General features: G+C 33.4%; 1 protein-coding gene across 1 annotated transcript in view; it reads left to right on the forward strand.

Moving 5' to 3' along the window:
- Window positions 1-17,942, forward strand: part of LOC138326006 (palmitoyltransferase ZDHHC21-like) — a 40,187-nt gene extending 22,245 nt beyond the window's left edge. The window contains exon 8 of the mRNA XM_069272086.1: window positions 11,296-17,942. Within this exon, the coding sequence (XP_069128187.1) occupies window positions 11,296-11,419 (124 nt within the window). The 3' untranslated portion in view covers window positions 11,420-17,942. The remainder of the gene's footprint in view (window positions 1-11,295) is intronic.
- The last annotated feature ends 3,842 nt before the right edge of the window (window positions 17,943-21,784 follow it).

Raw genomic sequence — 21,784 nt, forward strand, 5'->3', positions numbered from 1 at the left:
CAACATTTCTACCTAACATTCCTATATACATACAGGTAAATCTCTACCAACGTTGTATCTAACATTCCTACCGAACATTCCTAAATACATACAGGTAAATCTCTACCAACTTTGTATCTAACATTCCTACCTAACATTCCTAAATACATACAGGTAAATCTCTACCAAATTTGTATCTAACATTCCTACCTAACATTCCTATATACATACAGGTAAATCTCTACCAACTTTGTATCTAACATTCCTACCTAACATTCCTATATACATACATGTATACCTCTACCAACTTTGTATCTAACATTCCTACGTAACATTTCTATATACATACAGGTAAATCTCTACAAACTTTGTATCCAACATTCCTACCTAACATTCTTATATACATACAGGTAAATCTCTACCAACTTTGTATCCAACATTCTTACCTACCATTCCTATATACATACAGGTAAATTTCTACCAACTTTGTATCTGACATTCCTACCTAGCATTCTTATATACATACAGGAAAATCTCTACAAACTTTGTATCCAACATTCCTACCTAGAATTTCTTTGTACATACAGGTAAATTTCTACCAACTTTGTATCTAACATTTCTATATACATACAGGTAAATTTCTACCGACTTTGTATCTCACATTCCTACCTAACATTCCTTTATACATACAGATGAATCTCTACCAACTTTATATCCAACATTCTTACCTACCATTCCTATATACATACAGGTAAATCTCTACCAACTTTGTATCTGACATTCCTACCTAGCATTCCTATATACATACAGGTAAATCTCTACAAACTTTGTATCCAACATTTCTACCTAACATTCCTATATACATACAGGTAAATCTCTACCAACGTTGTATCTAACATTCCTACCGAACATTCCTAAATACATACAGGTAAATCTCTACCAAATTTGTATCTAACATTCCTACCTAACATTCCTATATACATACAGGTAAATCTCTACCAACTTTGTATCTAACATTCCTACCTAACATTCCTAAATACATACAGGTAAATCTCTACCAACTTTGTATCTAACATTTCTATATACATACAGGTAAATCTCTACCAACTTTGTATCTAACATTCCTACCTAACATTCCTAAATACATACAGGTAAATCTCTACCAACGATCCAACATTCCTACCTAACATTCCTATATACATACAGGTAAATCTCTACCAACTTTGTATCTACATTCTACCTACATTCCTATATACATACAGGTAAATCTCTACAAACTTTGTATCCAACATTTCTACCTAACATTCTATATACATACAGGTAAATCTCTACAAACTTTGTATCTAACATTTCTACCTAACATTCCTATATACATACGGTAAATCTCTACCAACTTGTATCTAACATTCTACTAACATTCCTATATACATACAGGTAAATCTCTACCAACTTTGTATCTAACATTCTACTAACATTCCTTATACATACAGTAACTTACCACTTATCTAACATTCCTAACTAACATTTCTATATCATACAGGTAAATCTCTACCAACTTGTATCTAACATTCCTACCTAACATTCCTAATACATACAGGTAAATCTCTACCAAATTTGTATCTAACATTCCTACCTAACATTCCTATATACATACAGGTAAATCTCTACCAAACATTCTACACTAAATTCGTATCTCAACTTTGTATCAACATTCTACTACATTCCTATATACATACAGGTAAATCTCTACCAACTTTGTATCTAACATTCCTACCTAACATTCCTATATACATACAGGTAAATCTCTACCAACTTTGTATCTAACATTCCTACCTAACATTCCTATATACATACAGGTAAATCTCTACCAACTTTGTATCCAACATTCCTACACCTAACATTCCTAATACATACAGGTAAATCTCTACAAACTTTGTATCTAACATTCCTACCTAACTACATTCCTATATACATACAGGTAAATCTCTACCAACTTTGTATCTAACATTCTACTAACATTCCTAATACATACAGTAAATCTCTACCAACTTATCTAACATTCTATATACATACAGGTAAATCTCTACCAACTTTGTATCTAACATTCCTACCTAACATTCCTAAATACATACAGGTAAATCTCTACCAACGATCCAACATTCCTACCTAACATTCTTATATACATACAGGTAAATCTCTACCAACTTTGTATCCAACATTCTTACCTACCATTCCTATATACATACAGGTAAATCTCTACCAACTTTGTATCTGACATTCCTACCTAGCATTCCTATATACATACAGGTAAATCTCTACAAACTTTGTATCCAACATTTCTACCTAACATTCTTATATACATACAGGTAAATCTCTACAAACGTTGTATCTAACATTTCTACCTAACATTCCTATATACATACTGGTAAATCTCTACCAACTTTGTATCTAACATTCCTACTAACATTCCTATATACATACAGGTAAATCTCTACCAACTTTGTATCTAACATTCCTACCTAACATTCCTATATACATACATGTATACCTTTACCAACTTTGTATCTAACATTCCTACGTAACATTTCTATATGCATACAGGTAAATCTCTACAAACTTTGTATCCAACATTCCTACCTAACATTCTTATATACATACAGGTAAATCTCTACCAACTTTGTATCCAACATTCTTACCTACCATTCCTATATACATACAGGTAAATCTCTACCAAATTTGTATTTAACATTCCTACCTAACATTCCTATATACATACAGGTAAATCTCTACCAACTTTGTATCTAACATTCCTACCTAACATTCCTATATACATACATGTATACCTCTACCTAGTTTGCTCACATTCTTTCTATTAAAGTATTGAAACCATGTGGCCATGCACAGCAAGCCATTGCAGTTATTACCTGGAGGCGTGCTCAGAAAAAATCAAAACATCTGGAAACATCGTACAGTATTTCAATAAAAAGGTTCAACTTTGTTCTGGAAAGGACGATTGTGTTTCTAGTGATATTGAGAACTGTTTAATTATACCTGTGACCTTTTGACCTTTCTTGATTCTAAGGATCTAGGTGTTTTAGGTCAGACAAGTTAATTAACGGTAAAAGTGGAACTCATAAGTATACAAAAACATTTATAAAAACTTCTATATCATTTTATCATTTTAATCAGAAGCCTCTCAGGATAGACCCACATTCGCCCATTAAGCACATTTTGTGTCTGTTTTGTCTATCGAAGCCTCAAGAGATGTAGATTATGTGTATCAGAACCAGATCCCTTCTGAATTGGTCGTATTTCGGGATAGAAACGTGATTAAAGGACGTTGGTTTGATGTTTAGTGTAGGTGGTTTGACCGGTACTACCTGATCTGGCCCTGATGTTATGCCCACTAAGGCAATTTAGCCATTATTCTGGGTGAGTGGAAGACACTTCAAAGATGTTAGGCATCGGCCTAAATTAATTGGTGACATCCAACAGAATGTGAGGCTGTAAGTACCCTCTACACCTTACAGCGGTCAGTGCCCCTCTGTCTATGGCCTCTACCGAGAGCCGATCCACCAGAGGTATCAGCAATGTAGCTGAGGTAGACCTCGTGTTGTAAGGCAAAACGTCCAGTTAGTGAAGGTGAATATCATATTAGGATGAGTTGGCTGTGTGCGGGATGAAGATTATGAAAGAAACACATCGAAGTATTTGTCAGTTCTTTAGAGTGTAATGAACAAAACAAAAAAAGTTATTTTGTTTATTTGAAGCATAAGCACCATTAAATGTATAATTCTATTTTTTTCTTTGAAACTACATGGTTTTCATGATTTCATATTTCGATTTTTTTTTTACTTTATTTGTTTATTCAATTATAAATAGCAAACTTTCATTGTTTATTTCTATGTATGTACTTTTTTGATAATAAGGTCAAAATAAATACTGTGTACAAATAAAGTTTTTTTATTAAAAAGGGGGGGGGGTTACAAAAGTGAATATTAACCTTGTAGAATTTGTTGTTTACAACTTCTCGGCCTAATACTAACTCAACAAAATTGGATATTTTTAAGAATAAACAAAAAATAAAATTTCACTAATCAACAACCGTCCTGTCACAATCTTATAAGTCAGATTTTCACGAAATAATATCTGTTAGGCGCAATATATTTCTCCAACATTATCAGATTCCAGACAGTTTGAATCATGACCAGAAACTCAGTACCCTATTGTGCTTCTGACATATAACATTTTATGTTGATGAATAAAACTAGATGTAGAAATCGACACCGTCCTCCAAGGTTCTTTGACGATATGAATTATTGATAAAAGACACTTTGATGTGTGTCATCTTTATAAGTTTTCCCACCTATAACAGGTGCTCCCCACAGACTTGGCAGCAGCTTTGATGACGGTAAGAACGTGGAGATTTAATGGTACCTTTATGGTTCCCAAGGCTAAGCGAGGAATAAGTCAATCCAGTTTACATTTCAATGTTAAATTAATTCTGTCAGATTGGTAAACTCTTAAAATGTTCTTTAGAAAAAATGGGAAATGATTATATTTTTATCAGGATACATTGTAATTGAATGATGGGCTTATTGATTTTTCGTTTGAATACCATGAACTCAAGGCATTAAGAGGTCCATCCACACCCTAAACTATAAAATAGACTAAGTGACCAAATTATCCAGAAAAGGTGCTGGTCATTTCTGAATGATTTACTCTTAAAATAAGCAAAGATTCCAAGCATGTAATATCTTGTGTTAGTATAATACTTTTAATGATAATTCAAAATTAGTTTTGGTCTATAAGGTTTCTCTCTAGCCAAAGTATTCATCTCTTTGAGGAAAGTTCCACTCATTGCACGAAATCATGATAGCTTTGAAAGCTGTCCCTTAGATGATTGAGGTTTTGGGCTCCAGTTCAGCTTAACTTCCAGCCATATGAAAAGGGTTTTGGATTTTATTCATGAGGTGAAAATATTCACCACCGACGAAAGCAAGGAATCTGTGCTGAGGTGAGAACAGGCCCTCGTGAAAAAGGATTCGGTTCTGGTATGATAGGAGCAAAAGGAAGTCTTGGTTTCTGTTCTTTCTTGATTCGAGATTGCTTATCACTATGAAGAAAGCCTTGGTTTCTGTCTTGAGTTTAGAGTGGAAAATGTTACAATGGCTTTGGGTTCTATCTTTGAGCGAGTCATGTAAGAAAGACTTGGTTTTCCGCCCAACATCTTCTGGTTCTCTTGCGTGCAGCAAGATGTCATTCGTGTGAAGAAAGCGGTTTCTTGCCCGAGCGTAAGTGATTGATACTCAAAGACTTTCAGTTCTGCGTTCTTCTAGGTTAGATATACTAACAATGTTTTTGCCAGTATCCACATCATTTCCTTATTGAAGTGTTTTGTAACCAGGTGGAATGCTCTATGTATCACTGATGATGTCATATAAAGAATGTTTTCAAGACCTTTCTTATACATATTCTAATGCTTCTTTCGAGGATGTAATGGCAAAGATATGCAAGAAATCATGTAGTAATAAAATTAAAGTAAACTGAAATGTTCTCTAAAGCATGTAGTGGTTAAGGTATGCATTAGAATCAGTGTGGAATGTGTGAAAACAGACTGATTTAGAGGAGGATCAGAAATCTATTGTCAGAAAGGCTATAGATATAAGCTTTAATTTGATGGCCGATTCTCATGCCAGCTGAAAAAACGGATGTCAATTTAATTAAGATTTGTGCCCCATTTTCCCCAACCTTGGCAAAGTTCTTACATTCTGCAGTAGCAATAGCATGTATTCCCTTACATCTATAAACCCCAAACATGATCTGTGAATACGGATTGATTATTCCGTCTATAATGTAAAAGAGACTTGGTGGAAGGATAGGATTGTTTTAATACCGGTTCCCGTTGTTTATAATGACGGAGCAGGCACATCAATACGTACTGCATTAATGTGATAGGAATGCCAATATGTCTAGAACTTTGTTCATATTTTACCATCGTAACAATTAATCTGAACCTGCCATGAGCGGATCAAGGTTCTTCGTTACACTACATTAACCTGAGTATACGTTGTAACATGTCGTAGAGAACGTTTTTTACCTCTTGGTTTTAAAGTATTCCAAATCACTCAGCTGCATGCTTATTTGAAAGTTATAATTGTGTGATGGTTTTCGCGTCAATTACACTTTTTAAGGCGAGAATAACTAATTCAGATGTTAATTTGATGAAGTTGATTTTTGTTTGTTCGGAATTAAAGATGATATGATTTATTAAGTTAATGGTTTTTGTATGACGTGCAATTTCATCTCCTATATACTACTTTAAATAGGTTTCAAATCTTTGTTGTAATGTCAGTCCTAGTTAGTTAATATAACATTTGATAAATTATTTCAATGTAATAGAAAATCAGTTAAAACTAATATTTTTATTATTTCTGTTTTGCTTCATTGGATGATACAAATCATACGAGGACAGTTAAAAACGAGAAACCAAATCAGACTGGATCATTCCGGCTCCGCTGGGGATACCAAATGGCTAATTCATTACAAACAAAACCATACAATACTGATAAAAACAGATTTTATTGCTGAGACTGCCTTTCAAATATTCAAAAATTGTGTAATTATCCAGGAAGAATGGATGGTTAAATTCACAGGTACATTGCGAAAAAGTAAGAACTGGCCTTGAAGATTTGTGAAAAAACGAAAACACATGTTGAAATTAGAAGATTTTAGTACAATGTGTTTTTGTTAGTGGTGTTTCTCCATTTCTACTCTACGTCTCCAGATACCAAATACCTTTACGCTAATGATTCCTCTGTTCATTTGTCTGTCTATCGCTTGTCTAACCTTGAACTGATTATAACATACAACAGATTCACAAGGTCAAGGTTACATAGACAACACTTTCACATGTCCATACTAGGACCTAGCTTTCAGACTTAACCGTTTAACTTAGTAGAATGGAAGTTAGAAAAGCCGATTATTTTCTTGCAATTTTTACTAAAATTGAGAAAATTTGATCTTGATGAAATGATGTAAGATATAAATGCTTAAAAGTACGATATATTAGAAATAGAAACTGTTGTGAAAGTCCTTCTGCAATATGTGTTCATGTTATTTTTCGTGATTTATTGATTTTAAAAAATCTTAATAAGCTGGCAATATGGATCTGGATGAAAAAGTTTCCATTACTCACCATCAGATTTTAGCGACCATAGATAGTCTGTAAAATAGACGACTACATTGTAATTGTCAGAGCTTTTCAAGGACTGTCGATAGTCTGTAAAATAGACGACTACATTGTAATTGTCAGAGCTTTTCAAGGACTGTCGATAGTCTGTAAAATAGCCGACTACATTGTAATTGTCAGAGCTTTTCAAGGACTGACGATAGTCTGTAAAATAGCCGGTACATTGTAATTGTCAGAGCTTTTCAAGGACTGACGATAGTCTGTAAAATAGCCGACTACATTGTAATTGTCAGAGCTTTTCAAGGACTGTCGATAGTCTGTAAAATAGCCGACTACATTGTAATTGTCAGAGCTTTTCAAGGACTGACGATAGTCTGTAAAATAGCCGGCTACATTGTAATTGTCAGAGCTTTTCAAGGACTGACGATAGTCTGTAAAATAGCCGACTACATTGTAATTGTCAGAGCTTTTCAAGGACTGTCGATAGTCTGTAAAATAGCCGACTACATTGTAATTGTCAGAGCTTTTCAAGGACTGACGATAGTCTGTAAAATAGCCGACTACATTGTAATTGTCAGAGCTTTTCAAGGACTGTCGATAGTCTGTAAAATAGCCGACTACATTGTAATTGTCAGAGCTTTTCAAGGACTGTCGATAGTCTGTAAAATAGCCGCTACATTGTAATTGTCAGAGCTTTCAAGACAGTCGTAATAGCATGTAAAATAGCCGGCTACATTGTAATTGTCAGAGCTTTTCAAGGACTGTGCGATAGTCTGTAAAATAGCCGGCTACATTGTAATTGTCAGAGCTTTTCAAGGACTGTCGATAGTCTGTAAAATAGCCGACTACATTGTAATTGTCAGAGCTTTTCAAGGACTGTCGATAGTCTGTAAAATAGCCGGCTACATTGTAATTGTCAGAGCTTTTCAAGGACTGTCGATAGTCTGTAAAATAGCCGACTACATTGTAATTGTCAGAGCTTTTCAAGGACTGTCGATAGTCTGTAAAATAGCCGGCTACATTGTAATTGTCAGAGCTTTTCAAGGACTGTCGATAGTCTGTAAAATAGCCGACTACATTGTAATTGTCAGAGCTTTTCAAGGACTGTCGATAGTCTGTAAAATAGCCGACTACATTGTAATTGTCAGAGCTTTTCAAGGACTGTCGATAGTCTGTAAAATAGCCGACTACATTGTAATTGTCAGAGCTTTTCAAGGACTGTCGATAGTCTGTAAAATAGCCGACTACATTGTAATTGTCAGAGCTTTTCAAGGACTGTCGATAGTCTGATAAAATAGCCGACTACATTGTAATTGTCAGAGTTTAAGTTTGTCAAGACTGTCGATAGTCTGTAAAATAGCCGACTCAGTCTGTAAATAGCCGTACATTGTAATTGTCAGAGCTTTTCAAGGACTGTCGATAGTCTGTAAAATACCGACTACATTGTAATTGTCAGAGCTTTTCAAGGACTGTCGATAGTCTGTAAAATAGCCGACTACATTGTAATTGTCAGAGCTTTTCAAGGACTGTCGATAGTCTGTAAAATAGCCGACTACATTGTAATTGTCAGAGCTTTTCAAGGACTGTCGATAGTCTGTAAAATAGCCGACTACATTGTAATTGTCAGAGCTTTTCAAGGACTGTCGATAGTCTGTAAAATAGCCGACTACATTGTAATTGTCAGAGCTTTTCAAGGACTGTCGATAGTCTGTAAAATAGCCGACTACATTGTAATTGTCAGAGCTTTTCAAGGACTGTCGATAGTCTGTAAAATAGCCGACTACATTGTAATTGTCAGAGCTTTTCAAGGACTGTCGATAGTCTGTAAAATAGCCGACTACATTGTAATTGTCAGAGCTTTTCAAGGACTGTCGATAGTCTGTAAAATAGCCGACTACATTGTAATTGTCAGAGCTTTTCAAGGACTGTCGATAGTCTGTAAAATAGCCGACTACATTGTAATTGTCAGAGCTTTTCAAGGACTGTCGATAGTCTGTAAAATAGCCGACTACATTGTAATTGTCAGAGCTTTTCAAGGACTGTCGATAGTCTGTAAAATAGCCGACTACATTGTAATTGTCAGAGCTTTTCAAGGACTGTCGATAGTCTGTAAAATAGCCGACTACATTGTAATTGTCAGAGCTTTTCAAGGACTGTCGATAGTCTGTAAAATAGCCGACTACATTGTAATTGTCAGAGCTTTTCAAGGACTGTCGATAGTCTGTAAAATAGCCGACTACATTGTAATTGTCAGAGCTTTTCAAGGACTGTCTAACATTACGCATTTAATTGATTTTTCCAAAGTCAGATCAATCACTATACATCGATGTTTTTGGGAAAGTTACAAGCAAGACTTATTACCGAATTTTACACAATATCTTAAAGACTTGATAAAAATAGGAAGATGCTTGTTGCTGACAGAATACTGTATTGTGACGGCAATAATAATTATGATATCCAATTGGGTGTTTATAACAAATTGCGCCAGTAGTATTGATACACGACTTTGAGGTGATTATAATTTAGATTTGTAATTATAACTTTAGTATTATAATTAGATGGCATTATAAGGCATTGATTACCACTGCAGGTGTATGACGACCGAGTTTGAATCGTGTGTCCTTTGTGTGAGGGAGTATCCATGAAATATTTATAAAATTGTGTCTGTAGATAACAATTGGACTCAGTACTGCGCCATGTCTGATGATTTGAGCTATGCCCATCTCTGTTTAAGATGACAGTCATAAGCATATAGATATGATTGCAGACAACTTATTGTCACGAACCCAGACAGATGATTAGAAAATTACCACAAATGTCAGTGTTTTCGTGTGGCCAGCTTCTTCTAGGTATATGACCTTTCCTCGGGTAGGATCTCCCAAGGTTAAACACTGCTTCTAGGTAGAGCTGACCTTACGTGTGGCACTGAACTCGCTAGCTTGGAGGTATGACATTCCTTCAGGTACGCAATTGTCTGAGAATTTTCTCTCGTGTTTTATGTTTATTTACTCTCTAAGATGAAGACAGTTTTGGCAATACCTGTTAGAGTTTAAACCAGAGCTCTCATCTACCTTATCTTTGACGTATCATGTCTGGTCAGCTAAATATGTTCAGACTACATAATGATTATTATTCAATGAATACAATTAATATATACACCTTTTCTATAGTTTTAAATAGATCATACATAAATGTTATATATGTACAATATAAAGCACAGTCACGTGACATCACGCCACAGTCGTGCTACCTTAGTAAACCCAGCCTGTTATGAATACCCTTTTTGATTCTTGCTGATATATTTATGTGTCAGGCACTGATAATTAATACAGAGATACTTGGCAACATTTGACCCCTTCAGTAGGACACCTGTACTTTAGAGGATGTTAAAGAGAACAAGATAACATTGCTCTGTCCAGCCTTGCCCATCAACAATGTCTACGGAAATTATTTGTGGAACAAGAGAAGAGTGCATCTCACTCCCAACAACAAATGACATATCCCACGTTTTATCTGTGTTGTACAACATTGTATGTTCTTCCTTTTTCCAATGAAGCAATCTTCTTGAGCAAATATTATTTCGTTATTCTCTAAAAATATCCTCGGTTGGACGAAAAAATTCAATTCGGGTTTTAAATATGTACTTACATTTTAAAGCAAATATTCGTCTGCACTCTTCTTAATCAAGAAAATATTATGCTTTATATTTGCTTTCTTCTAAACCTTGTCATGCCTTTCTTGTCAAGCGGTATCTTTTCAACAGCTTGAAGTTCCTCCCAACATATAATACACTTTGTCAGAAAAATATTATAACCTGTTGTTCTTCAAAGGACAATATCTTTCCAGCTTCTATACTGTAAATCAACGTCTCAATTACTCAATATCGCGATTTTTACCTTTCAATCCATCTTTGCGAAGATTGCTATTCACGGATGTAGTATATGGATGGGAATCCTTATTAATACAAGTGGTGCCGATATTAATTCGCGGACATGAACTACAGGAATTGTGAAATTCGCGGAAGGAAATCGTACATGAAAAACAGTTGGTTTACAGCACATTGTTCTACTCAACCACAAATAAGTAAGTAGGCTCATCAAATTGATGTGTTTGTGTCTTTCCAGAATCCAGATGCGGCCAGAGATTGTCGCCTACAGAGAAGTGTGCGGCAGGGGTTCTTGTATCAACTGGCTGAACGTATTCAGGAGACGTCGGATACCGGAGTTCCAGTCCTTCTCCAAAGTATAGCCTAAGATAGCCAGGGGTTAATATGTGCAATGGATAGCACAGATCAGAGGGTCATAGCGTTGTATATATTAGCTGGTTCATATCCTCTTCGTGAGAACACAATGCCATATTGTTCAAAGAATCATACCACATCGTTAATATGATATTAAAGCCTGTTCTTTTGAAGGATTTATAATCATGATGAAATTGTAGAATGTTAGTATTACAACCAATGTTAAAATCACTGAATTTGCACTCTTCAGTAAGTCCTTACGTCAAACTAAAATCCGTTTTTAATTGCAAGACAAAAAAATATCGATTATTTTTTATTTCAATAATTTCATAATATGAAAAAAAAACCTTGATAAATCACCACTTAAACGTCGTTGTGAAAGAATAACATTATACACTTAACATTTAATTATCGCAATAATCAACGCTTTACTTTAGAAAAATTAGATAAAAAAAAATCTTTAAAAGTGAAGCATTTAGTCTGTTGAGGTGAAATATTACTGTTTCTGTGCTTATTGTTGATATAGACTTGTCTCTAATACTGAGATACAGTAGATCTTATGAAGTCAGCTCTTCTATCATCATTACAAAAACAAAATACTCCGTTAACATTTCAAATTGTCGTACATATTTCGAATTCATAACACTGATAGATCTAAGTTCTCTCTTGTTTTTATAGATTTTTATGTACAGCTAAAATTTGTTTTAATATCATGTGGATCAATTGCTCAATAATGGTTTAATTGTTGAAAGAACAAAGGAACATTGTTGTTATAGTCAAATTATTGTTTTATTTATAACCAAACACTGCCTTGGGTATTATCTTGAAGATTGGCTAACTCTTCAACAGCACACACTGTTATGGGTAAATGAGTATAATATAAAACAACTTTCTTTCGCGGCTATGGAATTTTACGATTTTCATTTTAGATCATGGTTGTTAAGTTCAAAATTCGTTGATTGAAAAATTGAATGGAAATTGCTTGTAGACGGTAATTTGCGGACAAGGTCTTTACAATTTTATATCTTTGTAATTCACGGACAAGATTTTCGTAATTCGCGGACAAGATCTTTGTAATTTGCGGATAAGATATTTGTAATTCACGGAAAAGATCTTTGTAATTCGCGGAAAAGATCTTTTGCGAATTTACTTGAATCGCGAAAACAAATCGCACGTGAAAGAAAGTGGGTTTACAGTATACAATTTCCCCAAACAGTTAAAATTCAATTTTATTATTGTTTGATTTTGCTTTCTAAACATTTCATTGAATTTAGATTTTTTTCGCGAGTGGTGCTAAAAACCATTTTTGGAGCATTATTCTTCTTTCGATTAATTGTTATTCAATTAGAACAGTATATGTGACGTTGCATATATTTTTTTGTGATTTAGTAGTACCATGTAAGCATGAAATATATGTGGAATTGAGCACCAAGTCTGCGTAGGTGAGTATGTCTTAACTACTCTGCGGTATGAACATTCAGCAAGTTATCACAAAAAGACACGTGCACTTGTTGGCTATGTATCTTAAATCCAAGGAAGATTTACCTATGTGAAGCCTTTTTGAACGACTGTGATAGGTAATACGACACGTAATATAATCCAGCAAATCACTCTCATCAGATTTGATAACTTTCAAATTAATTTCTTATAGAAATATTTCCAAAGTGGACGTCAAAAGTAAAACCCATCTCAGTTATTTACAAACGTTCTCTGTCATTGCTAAGTTGATTTGAATGATTTAAAGTACTTACTCTCTCGAATTAATGTTCCGAAACACAGAAATTGAAATTGAAATGTCAGGCGCAACGATGTTTTGTATCCTTGTAGTCATTAATTAATGTGTCTAATGAGTATTTTATGCATGTATGAATAGACCGGCAGTCCCCTGGTAGTCTTTAATTCAAGGTGGTTTCATTCATACGTAAAAATAAATGGAATGAAAGTACTCTTCGCTCACATTTATCAATATTTTCTGACATTGTTAGACAAGGAGGATAGCAGGGTAACGCAGATCAAATAACGTTTATTGGTATAATAACGTCAAATAACGTTTATTGGTATAATAACATCAAATAACGTTTATTGGTATAATAACATCAAATAACGTTTATTGGTATAAAAACATCAAATAACGTTTATTGGTATAATAACATCAAATAACGTTTATTGGTATAATAACATCATTTCTATTCATCTATTTGTTTCTTCGTAGCTGATGTCTTGCCCTATTAAACGGTTTAATTGCTTACTAATGAATTAATTTATTTGTAGACAACAGTTGTTGAAACGCGGATATGTACTATAAGGACAATACACGTATATTGTTGCTATTTTACAAATGACAGCCGATGTTGTTTTATTTTTTTACTTTTGTCTTTTCTATTGATACAGTCATCATTCTAGAAATTATCTGACTATAAGAATACGAAGTTTAAAACATATAATGAGAATCAATAAGATGTTTATTTATAAAATAAAATATTCGTTAAATTAAAACTGATTAATTTTCACATATTTTCTGATTAAAATTTTAATGTTCTATCTAAAATATTAGTAATAAAGCAAATTAAGTCAGAATATTGCAACTGCTCAATACTATTCACGTTGATATATTAGTTTCGCGTTTTGTCAGGATTAGGCATTTTGGGGATGTTGTTTGAAAAACATTATGAAGTACCAAACGGAACTGCTTTTTCATCATAGCCTAGGGGTTTCTTTAAAACTTCTAATACATTCTATTTATTGTATATCTTATTTTATATGAACTTCAGAGCAAATGGTTGTCATTTGTAGCATTTACTAAGTGTTAGTAGAAGTAATTTATCAATCTGTTCTCGCTCTGCTTCAATGTCCACCACACCCAAGAATGAAAGATGATATATGTTATACCATATCTAAAAGTATGTTACAATAATTTTCTCATTGACATTCTTGACATGCATCCAATGCCGAACAATAAGATACCCTTTGGAATGCCCCATGATAGATTTCATTTTGATTTATATGCATGAAACACAAATGCATCCAATGACCAACAATAAAATATCCCTTTGGGTGCCTCATGTATAAGGTTTCATTTTGATTTCATTCATCACAGTTGTTGATTGGCTAGGCGTATTGATGACACTCATTGTCCTGATCTAGTAGTCGAGGTCGGCAGTGAGAATTGCTCCATCGTCTCGTCTTTGTAACAGAAGAAATACTATAGAGGTCTGCTATGATTAATCCCCCATATCAGTGGTAAGGTACCACAATATAACACAATCAGGTCAATATGCTATCGCACAAACCAAAGTTTATCTTTCCACCTACTCTCTACGTTAATCCTACGGATTTATTTCAAAGGGATTAGCCTGCTATTTATAGAGTGAAGATTAACGTGTCTAGAAGTGTGATGATTACCATTGTTTAGTGAGAGAATAGTGTGATAGGAGAATAGAGTGAACATGACTTGATGTCATCCTATATTGACCATGACATCTTATAGAATATTTCCATTCTAGTTTATTATACATTAGGATCCCTACTCTATTGTTGTAAAGTTACGATGTTGTAGATATCCCTGGTACACATGTCAATGAGAACGTATACTATGCAATACAGGTATTTATTTGTCGTCATCGTTTGTTTAAAGAGACAATTCACTCAGGCTAATTCTTTTACATAACCAAGAAGCAAAATATAGCATAAATGTATTGTTCTACATTTCTTATGAAACATATAACGTAAAACATTTATAAATTCCTCGACATTGTTAAGTATTTTAATTTATATCGTTGAAATATCAAATCGTTGATCAATACGATTAAGCAGGTACAATATGAACGCTGTACCTTTACCCGAGCCAAAGTCACGCCCTTTAAACAAATGAACTACATAACCATTGAGAAGGTGATAAAATGATTTTTAGGCAAGACAATGCACCTAATAAGGTAAACACACTACTGTCAGAGCAATTTGAGCAGTTCTAGACAAAAGTTGCATTACCCTACGAGCAAGGGACAGGGTTCGGCATACAAGAAGTTTGACCACAGTGTGTAATGGCGGACAGCGAGCGATTTTGAACATTTCACACACAAGTCGCCACCGTGGGCTTTTCAGGCATATCACAGTAAAACCGACTGATCTGATTACCATTAGAACTGGTTTTTTCCCGATACATGTACAAATTTTAACGTTCTCTTAGACTGAATTGTCCCTTTAAGTTTCTACTATATATTCGAGATATTGTAGATTTGTGTTAAACATCCAAAATATTGCATCTGAAATGTATCGCAGTTAATAAGAAATAAATCGAGAAAAAGAATAAGCTACAAGTTTCCGACTGAATTGTCTTTCCAAAGTTCAATTAAAAGTCTTTTTTTCTAACTTCAGTTAGTGCTTTAAAAAAATCTATTGTTTACCATATTGATGCATTAAATGTGGATAGGTTTTGGAATCTTATTTCCAATAACGTTTATTTCAATCTGTGATTTTTTTTCTCATTGTAATGAGTGATGTGTGATGTTGACCATCTTGGTTAATGTATAACAATGATGTTGTGTTTACTCACGATACAAACTATACTAAATACTTTAAATATGAGGTATGATCTTTTAATATTTGTCTAGTCACCTCATTTACTAAATATGGATTGACAATGACCATACCTATATATGTGTGTGGGTGTGTGTGTGTCAATGATCATTGTAGTGCACTATATTTGCTAAATAATTATTACATACATTTATACACAAACATTAATATATGCCAACCAATGTGTACGGTTTGTTTTCACAAGCGGTCATATTCTCAATCTCGTTTTAGTTTTGTAAACATATTTAGTAATCTCTACAAATTGTAGCTGTAGTTTTGTAATACGTAAATTACGTAAAAACTACGTATAGGGATAAGCCAAATTAAAAGTGTAATATAGTGTCCTAGTGCGGTCGTATTTCTTCATACATAGATCGGTAGATTACATTGAACGAACACAAAATATGAAAATAGTTCTGTGTAAAAGAGATTAATTGTTTTATCATATGTAGTACGACATGGTTTATTGTTAGTTAGGATTTAGGCTTATAATTACGAATTAGATATTTCCGGGTTTTTTTTACTCTTTACACGAGCTCGGGACGGAGTAAAGGCACTGTCGCCTTTTCTTATCTGTGTCTGTACAAGATGATTGACTCCGAAACATCACATGCTGTATGTTTATTGACATATTGTTAGAAAGGCCGCTTCACTTCGTTCTCCTACTCTCGCTGATTTTAGTTCACTTTATTTAAACGAGGTAAAACATTCCCGGCCACATTGAGTCCGATGTGTTGTGTTTCAAGATAATTGTTGTTTTGTTTAAAAAATGCACTTCAGTTATATCTTATATAGATAACATGTTTATCTAAAAGAATAATCACTTATAAGTCAAATACATTTTTTAAATAAATGTTCCCATACACCTTGCCAGATAACATATATAAAATACTTATCCCCAGAGGATCATACTGTCAATGTTCTCGACGGTTCATATTTGTTTTTATATAAAATACAAATTTACACCGATGTTTATCAGTTGGGCTTTTTAAGTATTTATTTCGATAAAGGATATGTTTTATATCATTAAAGTTATTAACAAAGACAGTGTTCGATCTATCATGTTGATATATATGTTTATGAAATGTTGTAATCTAGTTTATTCTAACTTTATTCTGTTAGCAATGCATCAAATTCCTAACACAAGCACATTAACTACGATTGCATCATATAGCACTACGTCTGCTGTCTATTAAATAAGTTAATTAATATGTACTTGGAATGAATTAACATTTACTGTTTATACGAACATTTGTACGAAACCTACACGAACAAAGATTTTGTACCGTCATTATTTAATATTTTACATTCGTATTTTTTTTCTTGAAAATAGTATTATCTGATAATAAACTTTACGCATACTCATTCTGGTGTGCTTCTATTTTTGTGGTTAAGCATTTTCTCTAAATCTTCATCAAGTAAAGCCATAATAGCATTTTTGCGGTTAAGAAAAATATCATAATGTATTCTTTATGTACGTATTGCTCCTGGTGCGACACGCTCTTAAATACGACGCCATCTAAAATGGAGTGGTTTACATTATGTAGAAGATCTCGTATGTTTGTATCAGCACTATATGTAATAAGGTGGTTCTGGTAGACATGGAAGTATTCGGTCTTGGCATATTACACAGTGATCTCCCTTACAATAAGTATCGATTGTGACGTCATTATTTCATGGGCTAAACTCGCGTCATTTTCTATGAAGAATATGACGTTATCCTCGGAAACATATGATGTCACAATCAATACCTAATCCCAAGGATAGATAACTCTTTAGTATGCAAAGACAGAATTAGTATATTTATTATACATACACGCTATTTGTATGATAACGTCATGGATATCAGGGTGGGAGCCGATTGTGGAAAGATATCTAGTTTATACTTGTGTTAATGTAACATTATCTTAAATTCTATCTATGTTTGAATTTCTTTAATAAAATGACTATCACTAATTTGGTTGTTCTGTTTTCTTTATGAAATGTTTATTTCTGGATTTGTAAAAAGTACAGAGTTCCAAAAATTTATCATAAACTATATTTTCATTCAATTTATATAATAGCACAGTTCAACTTTCGAAACCAGTTTATATCCGTAGTTTCACAATTCGTTCAAGATTCAATTTTTACTGAGAAAAACGTTAAATGTCTACATGATTAAACATGGGCCATGTTCTGTCTTAGTGCTATCTCTATCTAATAACGAGGTGTATGGATACATAAAGTGCTATCTCTATCTAATAACGAGGTGTATGGATACATAAAGATATGTCAACTTTTCTAGATTTCCGTATCGTTGTTTTTGTATACTGTTGTGAGTTGTCCACACTTTCATAGATGTCTTTAACAGAAGATGTTTTATTTTCTCCAGTTGGTCTTATAAAACAAGTTGCTTCTTTTCTTATAGTTTCCTTATCTTCTTACGACCTTGTAATATATTATAAAATATTTTGGAACAGGAACGTTTTATCTATTTGATTCTCGGCCTTAATTATGTCTACCACTCGATGTCGTGTATTCCTTTCCTGATAAGTGATCACTTTTGAACTCTGATAATGCAAATATTATGTTATTCTGTTAATCAAAATTATATACTTGTAAAATTATGAAATATAATATTGTGTAATTAACAAATAAATGGTACAACGTTATGATCAGCCCCTACTGTGCGAGGACATGTTAAGTATTATTTCGATTAAGCTAAAAAAAAAAGGCATTTGAGTCAAATAAGTTTATTAACATGATTTTAGTCATAGTTTTCGTTTTGCACCACAATTTATTGAAAACTTTACAAGATAGCGACTGAATTGTAATCAGTCCATAAATATCGACTGAACTGTAAAATTTTTGAAACGTCTAGCTTAATTTGTCAAATATTTATACAATATCAGTAAACTTTATTTTTACGCTGAAATATTTTGAGGTGAAAATGAATAAAAAAAAAACAATGGCAGAAGTTTGTGTAATGGTATTATTAAATTCAATGAGTACACACCCATGGAAATAAGCTATCCTTTATTTTGACAACAGTGTAAATACAGTGATTGTAAACCATTTTAATGAATATTCAAATGCTCGTTTTGGTTTAGTTTACAATACTACTGGCGTATCACATTATATATATGAGGTTACATTTTTATAATATATTTCATGTGTTATCTGAGTTTCGGCACATCAACAAGCTGTCTCTGTAGTGTTCCTATAAACTGTCTTCCTTAACTTTTCTCTGTATGCCGAAACAGACATCATTTCCCTTACAACCCTTACAGTAATAATGGGCCGGTGAACAGCTAGGTCCTGTTCTGCCTTTTATGACAATTACCCAAATTCTAGTCCCGAGGGAAGCCCTTTGTCCCAATCTATGTGCCCTAGCACTGCCTAATTGCTCACGCAAACTTTCGTTTCAGATGTAGCCGAACCATTAATTATGTTGTATGTACGGTGCACGTGTAGTTTCGCGCATCTCTTCCTCTCCTCAAACTTAAGAGTGCTTGTATATCGGGTTATTGTATATTTTAGGCCATTATTTCAATAAGGGAGATAACCGTATCCATCAAATGAGACCACCTGTATGGTCTTACGATTTCGCGAAAGTTGGTGTAAAAGTTTTATAAGATGTGTTATGGTGTGCATTTGTAATTAAACATTGCCAGACATTGTGCACTTGAAGCTGGCGGTATTTGTCTCGGAATAATAGCTGGTTTGGTAGCGGTTTAGTCTGATAGGTTGGTATTTATAAAACATTTTCTCTGTTAGAAACTGCACTTATTTTAAATTGAATTTCACTTCCATTCCATCCTTGAAGATTTTTCTGGCCTAATTCTTGATTTATTTTTCCAGAATGTTGAACAGTTTACCCGCTAGACTGATTTATGTCGTGTAAATATGACAGAGATGGGATATCATGATAGATTACATGATCAGATTTTTTGCCTTCTTCTGATATCAGGATTTCAACCTTAATTAAGATACTTAGACAGTGAATGCAACATTATAACACATATACTACACATTTCACGAAGGCGGATGTAAGGATATATACTATATCGCATTTCACAAAGTCTTAAAATATGCACTATTAATAGGAATTTAAAAAATATATATTAAAAGAATGATTAAATAATAATTTTTTAAAGATTTGGACAAATTTATATTCATTAACTTCTTGTTTTTTATTATCTGTTTTCAAAATTGACATTTGGATGACTGTCGATTTTGCATTTTTTTTATCAGTGTTTTAAATAATTATTCAATGCGATGTACAAGCTTTTAATGATTGAGAAATGAAATGCAAGTGGGGAAGAGATACCAGTTTGCATTAGCTTGAACAGAAATGTTTTCATATCCTACGTCCAGAAAAGGACGTTCCCGTTTATAACGTCGTTTCTTATTGTCTGATGTAATAGTGTAATGATTTCTTAGGAAATATTTCCCGAAGAATTCTATAGATATTTAGTTTTACACGTTTTTTATGTTGAAGATTTCTAATACAGGTTTTCATTAAACCGCTAGGTGGTTTGTTTAGATTACATTCCGAGTTTTGTATTTCAATGACGTCAAACAGTTATAAAATGTAAAACATAAAATAACAATTAAAATAATACAAATCTCTCTTCTTTTACAAATATTTGGCCTTATGAACTTTAACTGGAAGTTCAAGATGTATTTTACATAGCTGGGTTTTTGTTTCCATACGCCAGAGTATTACCAAGAGACCGGACATTTGTAAAAGAAGGGGCATTTGAACTGTTTTAATTGTGTAGTTTCTCAATCTGGAGGACAATTGTTTGAAGATATAAAAATAACAGTAAAATCAATAAATTTAGTGCATGGCGTACATACATATTAATTGGTATACAAATGCCACCAAACCTGATGTCTTACCACCCGGACTAACGACGATTAATGGTACTCTAAAATGGTCCATTTGTAGATTAAGCTAATGAGGGACCCTCATTATATAATTAGCTTGTGTAAGATGTTTATTAATGACGACAATTTCTTGTTTTCATTTCTCAAATATGTGAAATAGCAGAAATGTGTTTTATCTACTACAAATATATATCATAGTTTTATTGGTAAATGATGGAAAACCTTGTTTATCTGTTTTAAGACCATGGCATCAAAAAAATAAAAGGTCAACTCATTCCATAGTGTTATATAGTGTATTCTTAGAAGTTAAAAATTCATCGCAAGACTTCATCAGCCGTTAGGATTCATTAAAATGTGCTTTAAAATTACAGATATTCCATCATGGTTTAAAAGATATGCATACCTTAAACTCGGCTAATCATGTTCAAATACGTTGTGCCATATTTAAATAATACAGATTTAAAGAGCAAATATTCAGGTAAAATTAAAATATAGATTCATACAGTTTTCACAAAATGAATTTTAGAAAATGAAAATGCACTCCAAAACACTACGTTGTTGTACTCTTACATATTTTCGAGGATAACCTGCGTGGATTACAGGTGCATCCTGCGATTTATGTAAATTGTCTCGTCACTGCTTAATCCGCATCACTGGAATGTTTCCTTAATACTCCATCACAGGTGTAAAGACCATTGTCTCCATGGCAATCCAAGGAAACACATGTTCCGGGTCGGTATCAACGGCCGCCATCTTCCTTTTAATGGGTGGAACTTTACTTTTAAAGATTCTTCTTCAAGTCAAGTAATTATATACTTTAGCAGGCTTTAAACATAAAGTAATTATTTCTTATCCAACTCATTCCATTCAAGAACTGCCTTTCATAAGGTGAATCTTGGTGTAATTCCCTTCAAGAACTACATTCT

Source organism: Argopecten irradians, chromosome 6 (assembly GCF_041381155.1).
Source record: "Argopecten irradians isolate NY chromosome 6, Ai_NY, whole genome shotgun sequence".
NCBI classification, from domain to species: Eukaryota; Metazoa; Mollusca; class Bivalvia; order Pectinida; family Pectinidae; genus Argopecten; species Argopecten irradians.